This window comes from Solanum pennellii, chromosome 6, assembly GCF_001406875.1.
Source record: "Solanum pennellii chromosome 6, SPENNV200".
NCBI lineage: Eukaryota > Viridiplantae > Streptophyta > Magnoliopsida > Solanales > Solanaceae > Solanum > Solanum pennellii.
In genome coordinates this window covers 58,061,576-58,073,732 of record NC_028642.1, presented here as the reverse complement: position 1 = coordinate 58,073,732, position 12,157 = coordinate 58,061,576, and the positions used below count along the sequence as shown (strand labels likewise).

Below are 12,157 nucleotides of genomic sequence, written 5' to 3'. Positions count from 1 at the left end.
ATGTATGAATATTGATGAAAGAAAAAAAACTTGATGATGGTAAACATGGAAAAAGATCACAGATGTGTCTGCCATAATTATTTAGACATTCAATTATATTACTTTTCTATTTAATATTTATTTATTATATTAAATATATATAAAAAATATTTATTTTCATATAATTAATTTTGCTATTTATAGTCTAATCATATCCATATGACATGAAAAAAATAAAACATAGCTATTTTTTTCAATATATATAGATGTTTGTCATATTCTGAAATTTTTCCTATTTTATTTGCTAACTTCTCTACACCACTGAGATAAAATCCATCTCTCCTATCCATTAGGCCCATTAGCACATGCCCAGTCCTTGATAACATGGGCTCATAGACGTCAAGTTTAACAGACATTTTCTTTTGAAATTGCCACAATCACGTTTTAGAGCTCTAATTAAGTTTTTGTCGCTTTTCATAAATATTTAAGGAAAAATGACAAAAATTTCTCCATTAAATTAACTTATTACTTTTATTCCCTATTAGTTTTAAAAATACCTAAATTTCTTATTTTTCTTTTTAACTCAAAAATCTCGCCGGATACAATATTGGCTTCCTACACAATAAACTAGCCGTTCTTCCTTTTCTTATTCTCTAGATTTTCTAAGTCAAAAATCTCACGAGTTACAATAGTTGATTTCTCCAATATTCTTCAAACTGAAGTCTCTCTCTGTGCATGCTCTAGGTGATTTCTATACTTCTCTTGAAATCCTCTTTTGTTTCTTCTTATACATTTGAAATACTCTTTTGTTTGTTTTTCTGACGGTTGAATCAAATGGATGATGCTAACACTAATCGGATATATGATTATGAAGAAATTGATTGGACGGAGAACAGATCCAAAAGGCTACACGAGGCATTGTCAATGGCGAATGTAAAAGTTGGAAAGAAAAGAATGATGGTACTTCATCTTCAAAAACCCAGATTCCTAAACCCCCCAAAAAAGGGATCGAAAAGTTGCTCCTGCAATTTCTCGACTTACATTACCTGAGGTTATTTTTTAGTTCTTCTTCTTCTGAATGTTGTGATTTTTATTGTTAGTTATTCAATTGATGATACAAAAATGAACAAATTGAGATCTCATGTTTAATGTATCGTCCTTCTCTTTAGTCAAATTATAATGTATTTTATATCAAGTTTTATAACATGCATCGTTTTCTAGATCTCTGTCATTAATGTATCGTCTGTATTTTTGTTTATGGAACTGTATGTTTATCTAGTATTTTCAAGTTTAATAGTAAATATTGTATCAGTTACATTTAATGTATCTTTTCATAGTAAATGTTGTATCATTTACATGTAATGTGTTCGGTTTATGGGTCTATATGTGTAGCTGGTATTTCAATAGTAAATGTTGTATCAGTAACATATAATGTATCTTTTATAATAAATGTTGTATCAGTTACATATAATGTATCTTTCATAGTAAATGTTGTATCAGTTACATATAATGTATCTTCAATAATAAATGTTGTATCATTTAATAATGCATCTGCTTCATTTTTTTTAATGTATGAGGCCCTATTATTGTATGCATATTTTTTATTTTTAAGAAATTTTTGTCATTAAAAACTTATAAGGGACAAATGATCTTTTTGCCCTAAAACTTTATTATTTTTGTCCTTTGCCCAATATTTAATTTAATTTTATTTAATATATTAATGATATTTTAAAAAAATACTCTTAATTAGTTTAAACACAAAAAAAACTAAGAAATATTTATCAAACTTTGCATATTTATTAGTTTAAACTTTATCAATTATTTGTGGGGTTTGAACTACACAAGTAGTTCATGTAGTTTGAAATTTCAACAATTTTTGACACATAAATTGTGAACATTTGAACTTATTCTGATTTGTGGATTTTGAACTTCATATAGGATATAGAGTTGTTTCATGTTTCAATTAGAGGTATTATCTAAACTTGTTTCCTACTGAAAAGTGGTTACTTTTCAATTACATTTGAACTGATAGTTAAATTTATTTACTGACTCAAAAATTGGTTATTTTTACAATTTCTAATGAATGCGGAAAAAGTTTGATGTTTAACTGTAAAAAATAATAATGAGTTTACAAAATATTTAACATCATTATTCATTCTATTACATTGTTATTATTCACCATTATCAACTTCCATCACCATGTCAATCAATACATTTAATTATCACAATCACTGACCAACATTTTTACATTCATCACCATAAACGTCAAAGTCCTCCAATCACTATCAATAATCACCACTGCAATGCCATCAACCACCAATATATATCACACGATATTACTATATACATTGCACAATCATCAAATTTCGTCACAAATTATCACCATTGTCCATCAATCACTATCTTATGGTCATTCCGCCATCACCATTAACTACTTACTACTTGTAAGTTAGGCTTATGTCATATGCAACCCTCAAAGTTGTCCGCATATTCAATTAGACACCTCAACTATAGGATGTCCCAAATGAACACCTCAATGATTCAAAATTCATGCATATTTGACATAAAATGCTGACATGTCGACAAACATGTGGTTTACTCTCTCTAAGCGCGTAAGGGTACCATAATATTTTTTTCTTTTTTTCATTAACTTTTACACCTAAATTAATATTTTCTTAAAGAAAATAATTAACAAAAATCAAAAAGAAATAAAGAGACGTCTTCTTCCCCTGCATCCCAATATTTCCTTATCTGCAACTATTCTCAATTCCTTATCAACCATTTTCATCAATTTTGTTATGCACATGCATAACCCACCCCGTTCCCTGCACCTCTCTCTTTCTCTCACACTTTACAATTCTTCTCTTGTTTTTTTTTTCTTTTTTTGTGTGTAGATTTACGTGTCAAATATTGATTTGGTGAATTATTTGTTACCTGAAAATGTTATAATCATAATCATTCCACGACCAAAGCCACGAAGGTGATGCACGGCTTATGCTAATGGAAGGGATAAAATTGAATGAAGGAGAAGAAAGAGGTAAGACGATGATTTGCTGGCATCGTAATTGCCGCCGACGCCGATGAAGAGGAAATGCGTCGGGCGGGGGTTAAATAAAAAAATAAAACCCAAAATAAGTTTTTATATTTATAAAATTATTTTTGAGTTATTTAAATAGATTTTTTCAAAAAAATTGTACTCTATCCATGTGTCATCATTTTATTGGTGGGTAGTTTTCTTAGAAAATTCTTTTTAATTTTTTTAATTAGTAAATAGACCAAAATAGTTGTTTTTCAGAATATCATTTTGTAAATAAATTTTTGGATTCAAATGTTACATGTATCATTTAATTCATCAATTTGCCATGTCATAACGAGTGCAGTACAAACATCTCATATATTTGGTTGATTGTCAAAAAATATCAAATATGTATCAATTTTAAGAGGTATAAATATTTAATATGTACTAGCGCTAATTAAAATATCTAAATTAATTATGCAAATTAATCCGTACCATCATTCTAATCGACACCCAAAATCGCACATCAAACATCATATACATGTTGAAAACATATTATTGATATAGCTACATATATGTTTTAATAGTTATATATTCAAATATTAAGAAATCAAATAATTTTAATTTTATTTTAGTCAAAACTTAATACTAATTAAATTTAGATATTCTAATTTTAATACACGTCTGATAAAATAGATGAGGACTAAATAAATAAATAATTTAAGACCATCTTTTCTTTATTTGGCGGCCCACAAATAATTTAGATTCTCGTAACCCCCTCTTTTCTCTCACTGAAAAAGCACAATCCGCGTCCAAACACAAAGAAGCACTCCACACCGTAGATCTCCATCCAAATCAACGGCTCATATTCAGTTTGCCCCATTCACGTGGATCGACATTCTTATCCGTCCGATCATCAAGTAAATTTCCCAAAATTTAGCGGCCGTGATTTTAAGCCCGCCTCATTTCAAACCGCCCACGAAATCCTCGACGCCCAAATTCACCAACTATAAATTGCCACCACCATCCACTTCATCAATCATCAAATTTCATAACCCTAGACTAGAAATATCACCTTCTTCAAGTTTCTCTGTGAAAAATGTCTGGTCGTGGAAAGGGAGGCAAGGGATTGGGAAAGGGAGGAGCCAAGAGGCACAGGAAGGTTCTAAGAGACAACATCCAGGGTATCACTAAGCCAGCTATTCGCAGGCTTGCTCGTAGGGGTGGTGTGAAGCGTATCTCTGGTCTAATCTATGAGGAGACCCGTGGAGTGTTGAAGATCTTTTTGGAGAATGTGATTCGTGACTCTGTCACCTACACTGAGCACGCCAGGAGGAAGACTGTCACTGCTATGGATGTCGTCTATGCTCTTAAGAGACAGGGAAGGACTCTCTATGGTTTTGGCGGTTAGATTGGGGGTTTATGTCGGTGATATGGTGGTAAATGTTGGGATTTAGTTTACAATTGCATATGTCTGTGTTGGATATCTGTAGTGCTGTTCTTATGCCTTAGATCTTGTAATTTCTCATTACAGTATCAATGAATAGATTTCAGTTTCTAGTGATTACATTTTTTCGTCTTTTAGCTGTTGATTAATTTTTCTTAATTGATTCATCCTATTGCAATTCTTCTGATTTAAAATCATATACTGCGAAATTAAGAAAATCCTTGAAATTTAATGAGAACTTGAGTAATAGAGACGAAATGTAAGATCTAATTGAATTCAATTGTTATGCAGAGAGGAGACTAATTGCATACAAGTAATTTGAATGGACTTTACTCTTCACAGCAGAGTCCATTTTCATCTATTCCAGACATTGTTCAAATGCTTAAACTCTAGCTAGCTGGTTCTGCATTTTGATCAGCATTTTCAGTTGGCTGTACTTGTCAATGTTTTCATTATCTTACATAGTTGGTTCATATGTTTGGATTTAGATCAACATTAGCTATTCCTTCAGCCAGCAGATCTACATCTTCATTAGCGTCTCCTTCTTGTTCATCATTTTGCTCATTTGCGCCTCCTTGTTCATTAGCATCTCCTTCTTGCACATTAGCAGCCTGTTCATTAACCCCTCCTTGATTAGTAAGATCAACGTTGTGTCTGCCACAAATTACTCATTTGTTAGAATATCTTACAAGTCACGCCACATATGTGTATTAATTTACAATTTTGTTATCAGAAACTTACATGTCCATAAGGAATACTCCTTCTCTAACAATAATCCAAGGTTTGTCGACTGCAATCTGGAGAAATCATAAATTCTGTAAGAAAAAAATCAAAAAAAGAAGAACGAAATTGTCCTCTGGTACTTACAACTTTCCACCCTATCAGGTTTCCACATTTAACACAGTAAGTGTCGTTCATGGTTCTGCCATCTTTTTCTACTTTTTGATAGCGCTTGTCCTCTGGTACTTCAACATTAATAAAGGTTTGTAATGTATGCGTATATACCTCAAGACTGCAGCAAAAATGTTTAAGCTCGTCTGCAAAACCCAATTTCCAAACATTAGACTTACACATTATCAAAGATGTATACTTCATAGCCCATCTGCAAAATATACAAGACAATGAACATAGTAAGTTGTTCTGTGATTAGTCAAGAATATAACAGAGTGCTGAATTCATGATACAAATAGCTGTCAAAATTACATATCCTCTTTATGAAATGAAGCGCAATTTTATCAGAAAAGAATTCGGAACAGTTGAGAAAAATTAATGCATATACTTGTTGCACAGATGACAAACATTTGGTATGTTAATAACAAATTGCGAAGAAATGAATCAGTGAGAGTGAGAATCCATACACTAGTACAAAGGTGATCCCTCATGAATCCAACTTGAGTTTTGCAGATACGACAATGGATGCAATGATTATCATCGTAGTGAAGTATAAAGGGCCTTCCCATTGTTGAATGAAGAACCAACTCCTAATAGATATGTCACAGAAACAAATATCACAGATGAATTGCTGAATTATGAATGGAGAAAAAGACTAACTGATTATGAATGTAAAGAGAAGAGAGATGATGAAAAATGAGAATTCAAGAAAGTAAAAAAATGGCTGGTAATTAATACTTGTGAAAATTACTTCTTGATTCTTGAATGAATCAAGTTATATATATCTTAACCGTTAACTGATATATTAGGAAAAATTCTTTTTTTTTCTTTTAACTATGGGAAGTACAGGTCTTCTCATAAGTGCCTCGATTGGTTTAATTTCAGCAACAAAAAGGGAGTTATATTTACCTCTCTACTATTAAAGAAAAAAGAAGCTTTGTTTGTTCTCCGTCATACTTCTTGAACAAAATATACCCCTACAGTCGTATTTTAGGGTTATATTTACACTTCACCCGTTAAAACTTCGTTTTCAGCTTTAAAAAATCAGATGTATCTCTTAAACAAATAATACAAGGGAACGTATTCTTTGATGGACTTGAATGTTGCACTTGATCTTACTCAAATAATTAAGCTAAAACGTACAAGGAGTGTTTGCTCATAAGAGTCTAACACTCGTGTTCTTGTTATACTAGTATTTCATTTTATATCTCTTTCACCTTTTGTGGTTTTTGCTTCAATTCAATTTTTTGTTTTCTTTCCACTGTATACAATTTTCGGAAAAGGGTAAAAAAATGTTCTTCATATATTAGAAATAGTCAAATTTGCCCATCATTTCAACTTTTGGATCAAATATGTCCTTAGTGTATTAATAATGGTCCTTTCATAAATCAAGTTTCTACTTCCTCTTCTCCTTGGTAATATTAATGTATTCCAATTAGATTTACAAAATGAACGTTTAATCCAGACCAAGAACAGCATATGTATTTTAGATTCACTATCAAACATCTGCTCAACTTTGAAGATTTCTTCGGATCAGACATTTGCAATAACATTCAGATTGACAGAACTCGAAATAAGTAAATATGCTCCAAATATTGCAGATTTATAGATTTCAAATGAAACGGATACCAAGCCTTGCATATTACTACAAAATGAAAACATTGTTTTTACCTTTTCTATAACATTTGCCCCACGCAGAACCCTTAGATGCAATGAACAAAAAAAGTGAAGTCTAATTCAGACAGTGTATATCTTTCCGTATTTTGATCAGCATGAGTAGGCTATCAATGTCTGCATATTCATCAATATTGTCTATTCCATCAGCCACTTGATCGACATCTTCATTCGTTTCACTGGTCGGCCTCGATGTTGACCATGATTATGTTCATTAGCGTCTCCTTCTTGATCATTATTGCCTCCATCTTGCTCAACATTTTGATCATTAGCTCCTAAATCTTGTTTATTAGGAAACTGTTCCTTAGCATCTCCATGTTGCTCAGCATTTTGATCATTGGCACCTAAATCTTGTTCATCAGTATTCTGTTCATTAGAATCTCCATCTTGTTTAGTATTTTGATCATTAGCACCTTCATAAGGAACCTGTTGATTTACGCCTCTAGCTTGATCGGCATTTTGATCATTAGCGCCTAAATTTGGTTCATTAGGAACCTGTTCATTTGGGACTCCGAAGACAGTATCACGCAACGTTTCACCACTCTGATATATAAGCAGCTCCCTGCCACAAAATACTCATTTGAATTAACACCTTACAAGTCATACTGCATATATACGCACGCGCATGTACAGAGAGTCTCAATTTGCAAGTTTGTAATTTAGAAACTTACAATTTCATAAAGTATCTTCCTACTACAAAATACTCAGACTGTTGGGTAGTCTCAACCTGAAGAAATCATAATTTCTGTATTTTATGAAATATAGAGCAACCAAAATCAAATGCTTTTTAATACTAGCTAGTATCTTACAAGTTGCCAGCCAAGCCGCATTCGACATTGGACACAGTAAATATTGAGTAGGCTATTTCCCTCTAGTTGTTCTAGATAACCTTGGTGATTAATTGGTACAACAAAATGAAGCCTGCATATAATACAGAGACCTCAGGAAAAAAAGCTTAGGCAAATCATAGCCAATTTTCGAAATACTGAGACTTACAATCTATTAAAGAACCCTCCATACAGTGAGTCATCCGCCTGTACAAGACAAGAACATGAAATATATTTAACAGAATTATGGAAATTGAAGGAGGGAGAATGGCCATTACATTAGGAATAAAATCCTCCATGTATGCAACTCGTGTTTCGCATAAACAGCAAAGTATACAATCACGTATGTTGATTAGATGATCGGAAACTCCAAAACGGGACATTATATTGTGGATCAATAACAAATTTTTCTATAGGATTATTCCCCAGTAAGTCTTATATGTAAACTGCCACTCCTTTATTTATTTTTTCTATAATAAGGATATATATATTATATATACATAGCTTTTGTTTTGTATTCAAACTCTATTACCGCTTCTTTTATTCTAATTGGGTAAGTCATTTTTTTTTGGGCAACTTTCACATATAGCAAATAAAAAATTCATATTTGTATGCTATAGCAAAGTTTGCATAATTGCGCTCCATAACAAACATAGAAACTTATAATTCGCTATACATATACAGTTGAAGCAAATTGTATAAAACGAAGTGTATAAAACAAGAAAGAGAAAGACACTTTGGGCAGAGAACTGTATAAAAACGAAGTGTATAAAACGAATTGTATTATTATAAGTGTATAGAACGATTATATTCAATTTGAATTTGTATAAAATGAGAAAGAGAGAAAGACAAAAGAGACTTGACAAGGAATATACAATTGAATCGAGTTGTATAAAACGAGAAAGAGAGAAATTAGATACAATTTGAAAATTGTATAAAACGAGAAAGAGAGAAAGGCAAAAGAAACTGGGCAGAGGAGTATTTTTATTGTATAATATAAGTGTATAAGACGAAAATATATGTACTTGCATGTGTATATACAATTTTCTCACGCTTTATACAAACAGAAACGCAATTTATACAATTCGCTTTTGTTTGTATAAATGAGAAAGGCGAGGGTGGCGAGCGAGATTTGGGAGAGTGGCGAGCGAGATCTGGAAGAGGAGAGAGAGGGGAACAAAAATATATATATTTGTACAATTTTCTCTGCTTTATATAATTAGAAATAATTTTTATACACTTGTGTTTGTACAAAAAGTGAGGAAGCGAGCGAGAGATTGGAGGAGAGTGGCGAGCGAGATATTTGGGAGAGAGGCGCCTAACAATTTTTTGCAAACGTTTGCTATGAGCACAATTTAATCAAACCCTAGCTACTTTATTTATTTTAGATTATTAGTTTGCTATGGTTTAGTTAAACGAGCAAAAAGATCATACAGGTTCTAACTTAGTACCTTTGCACGTCTACTTGTTGATTTGCTGTTTTTACCCGTAACTACAGAAAAAAAACAAAAAAAACTAGTGGGCTATGGCGGCCTCGTATACTCAATTGCTATAGCGATATACTACTTCAAATATAATTTTACTAAAAAATATTTGTGAGGCGAGTATGACTAGCTAGAATCCACAGCCTCAGAGAATTGTCACAAACACTCTAACCATTAGACTAGATATTTAATTTGTGTCAAAGAGGTATCAATATTTGTATGTATTGACAAAATTAAAGTTTGACTTCTATATACAATACAATTCTTTAATGAAGAGGGTGTCGACACCCCTTGGGTGAAGATGGATACGCCCCTACTAAAGGCATTTTTTTAAAAAAAATATCTTTATAAAGTGGTTAATCTTTATAAAATAATTTTAATATTAAAATTACAATAACACTTATCCTTAGTCGTACTTTGACTCTCAAAAACTCTTTTAGAAAAGATTAACCAAACACAATTTACTTATAACGCTTATTCAGTGAATTAGCTAAACAAAAATTATTTTTTCGCAAAAACATTTTTTCGAAAAGCTATTTTTAAAAAGTCTGTAAAAATAAACAACCTTAATGCCAAAAAGGCTCTTAACTGGCAGTATCAGAAATTAAAATTCAGGTAGTAACTAAACTAGGAAAGTTTAAGTCTTTTTTTTTTTCCACAAAAAGTTGAATTTGCTATTAGTATTAGTGCGGGAAAGATGTATTGACATCCCTAGATCTTCTCTCACACGGATCGAATACCCTTCCAATCAACGGTTGATATTCAGTTTCCACCATTCACGTGGATCGCCATTACTAGCCGTCGATGACCGAATAATCCCCAAATATTAGCGGCTACGATTTATGCCCCGCCACATTTCGAACCCTCCCACCAAGTATAAATAGCCACCACCATCAATCCCATAGCATCATCAGCAATTACATCCACATTCAAAACCCTAGAAACTTCATCTTCTTCAAATTTCTCTGTGAAAATGTCTGGTCGTGGAAAGGGAGGCAAGGGATTGGGAAAGGGAGGAGCCAAGAGGCACAGGAAGGTTCTAAGAGACAACATCCAAGGTATCACTAAGCCAGCGATTCGCAGGCTTGCTCGGAGGGGTGGTGTGAAGCGTATCTCCGGTCTGATCTATGAGGAGACCCGTGGAGTATTGAAGATCTTTTTGGAGAATGTGATTCGTGACTCTGTCACCTACACTGAGCACGCCAGGAGGAAGACTGTCACTGCGATGGATGTTGTCTATGCCCTCAAGAGACAGGGAAGGACTCTCTATGGATTTGGTGGCTAGATTGTGGAGTTTGGTGGTTGTAATGGTAGTAACTCTAGGTTTTAATTTACATAGATTTTGTGACTGCTGTGAATTTTAATTCTCTGTAGCCTTGTTTTGGATCTTGTTCGTAAGCTCTATATTTTGTTAATATTCAAGGAATCAAGTTCACCTTTCCAGAAATTACATTGTGTATTTGCAGCTAATACGTCTTTTCTTGACGGTGGATGTTGAATTGCATATGTTGTGTAATGAAGTTAAATTGCTGAGTTGTGTCTCCATCTTGATCAGTTGAGTCTCCATCTTAATCAGCACTTTTCTCATTAGCGCCCACGTCTTGTTCTTTATTAACCTGTTCATTACCACCTCCATCTTGATCATGATTCTGTTCATTACCACCTCCTTCACCCTGATTAGCACTTTGACAGATGAAATGCATCAAGAGATTTGTAAAATTATACTGATTAATCCCCACATCTTCATTTGTGTCTTTGTCTTGATCAACATTTTGCTCATTAGCGACCCCTTGTTCATTAGTGTCTCCCTCTTGATCAACATTTTGCTCATTAGCGTCTCCATCAATTGTGTCTCCATCAGTAGCATCTCTATCTTGATCATTAGCATCCCCATCAGTTGTGTCTCCATCTTGATCAGCACTTTTCTCATTAGTGCCCACATCTTGTTCATTATGAACCTGTTCCTTACCGCCTCCATCTTGATCATGATTCTGTTCATTACCGCCTTGTTATTTGTAGTTTTGATGATTTGACAAACTTAGGGACCTTGTAAAGGTACCGGGTTTATTACTTAAGTATTGCAGGTTCTTACTTGAGTATTGCAGGGTTCTTGTCTGAAGTATTGCAGATGAAACAAACCCAGGGACCTAGTAGAGGTACCAGGCTCTCATGATGATGAGCCAGTCGACTGCCAGCTTGAGATAGTACAGAAAGTAGGTGCACACTTCCCGATGGCGTCAGAAAGTGTGACCTTTCCAACCAATGGCAAAGAAGTTTAGGAAAGGGACTTGTCTATACAAAGACACTTTCCTAAACACTTTTTGGTGAGTTTTTGCAACTTGATAAAAACTTTTCAAGAACTCTTGCAAAGGCTACACAAAGCAAAGGCAGAATTATTCCAAGGACAACAGCAACATCTGGAGCTTTTCGTCTAGTTGTTTAGGAATTTATTCTCTTGTTCTTAAATTGTAAACCACTCCTAAATCTATAAAGGAATTGGTGTGTTGTGTTAGAAGTCTAAGTTGTCCAGGTGGGATAGCTTAGTGGGTAGATTGTTTTTCTACTTAGGCTTGTTGAGCAATAGAGGACTATTGCTTAACGGTAAGATTGATAACTCTTTCTTACGTTTGGTGTAATCGTGTTTCGCTTTTGCTTTTGAAGATTAGTGAAAACGATTGAAAATCCTGTGAGACAGGTCGTGGTTTTACTCCCTTAAGCAAGGAGGTTTCCACGTAAAATCATTGTGTTGATTTTACTGCATTTAACTTTCTGGTATTTTTCTGAAGTGAAGTAAGGGACCTGGTCCATTACTTGTTAAGTTGAGGCACATATTCTATCA

At 33.4% G+C, this 12,157-nt stretch overlaps 4 protein-coding genes and 1 long non-coding RNA gene across 5 annotated transcripts in view; 2 read left to right on the top strand and 3 right to left on the bottom strand.

The window, feature by feature from the left end:
• The first annotated feature begins 4,023 nt into the window (after nt 1-4,023).
• On the top strand, nt 4,024-10,851 carry LOC107022503. The gene is made up of 2 exons (XM_015223103.2): nt 4,024-4,403; nt 10,199-10,851. The coding sequence occupies exons 1-2, from the start codon at nt 4,095-4,097 to the stop codon at nt 10,601-10,603; spliced, it is 714 nt and encodes a 237-aa protein (XP_015078589.1). The 5' UTR covers nt 4,024-4,094; the 3' UTR covers nt 10,604-10,851.
• LOC107023388 (protein yippee-like At3g08990) lies at nt 4,403-5,992 on the bottom strand. The gene is made up of 5 exons (XM_015224071.2): nt 5,801-5,992; nt 5,511-5,544; nt 5,310-5,419; nt 5,184-5,239; nt 4,403-5,096 (listed from the first exon to the last, which is right to left on the bottom strand). Exons 1-5 carry the CDS (start codon nt 5,900-5,902, stop codon nt 4,913-4,915), a joined length of 486 nt encoding a protein of 161 aa, XP_015079557.2. The 5' UTR covers nt 5,903-5,992; the 3' UTR covers nt 4,403-4,912.
• On the bottom strand, nt 7,011-8,281 carry LOC114077582 (uncharacterized protein DDB_G0290685-like). Its single transcript, XM_027917785.1, has 4 exons — nt 8,113-8,281; nt 8,004-8,041; nt 7,679-7,928; nt 7,011-7,569 (listed from the first exon to the last, which is right to left on the bottom strand). Exons 3-4 carry the CDS (start codon nt 7,684-7,686, stop codon nt 7,146-7,148), a joined length of 432 nt encoding a protein of 143 aa, XP_027773586.1. The 5' UTR covers nt 7,687-7,928; nt 8,004-8,041; nt 8,113-8,281; the 3' UTR covers nt 7,011-7,145.
• The window catches only part of LOC107023389 (uncharacterized protein DDB_G0290685-like), a 6,072-nt gene continuing 4,762 nt past the window's right edge, over nt 10,848-12,157 (bottom strand). Inside the window, exon 3 of the mRNA XM_027917784.1 lies at nt 10,848-11,325. Within this exon, the coding sequence (XP_027773585.1) occupies nt 10,887-11,325 (439 nt within the window). The 3' untranslated portion in view covers nt 10,848-10,886. The remainder of the gene's footprint in view (nt 11,326-12,157) is intronic.
• Nucleotides 11,785-12,157, top strand: part of LOC114077583 — a 4,516-nt gene continuing 4,143 nt past the window's right edge. Inside the window, exon 1 of the long non-coding RNA XR_003578910.1 lies at nt 11,785-11,848. This is a non-coding gene — a long non-coding RNA (uncharacterized LOC114077583). The remainder of the gene's footprint in view (nt 11,849-12,157) is intronic.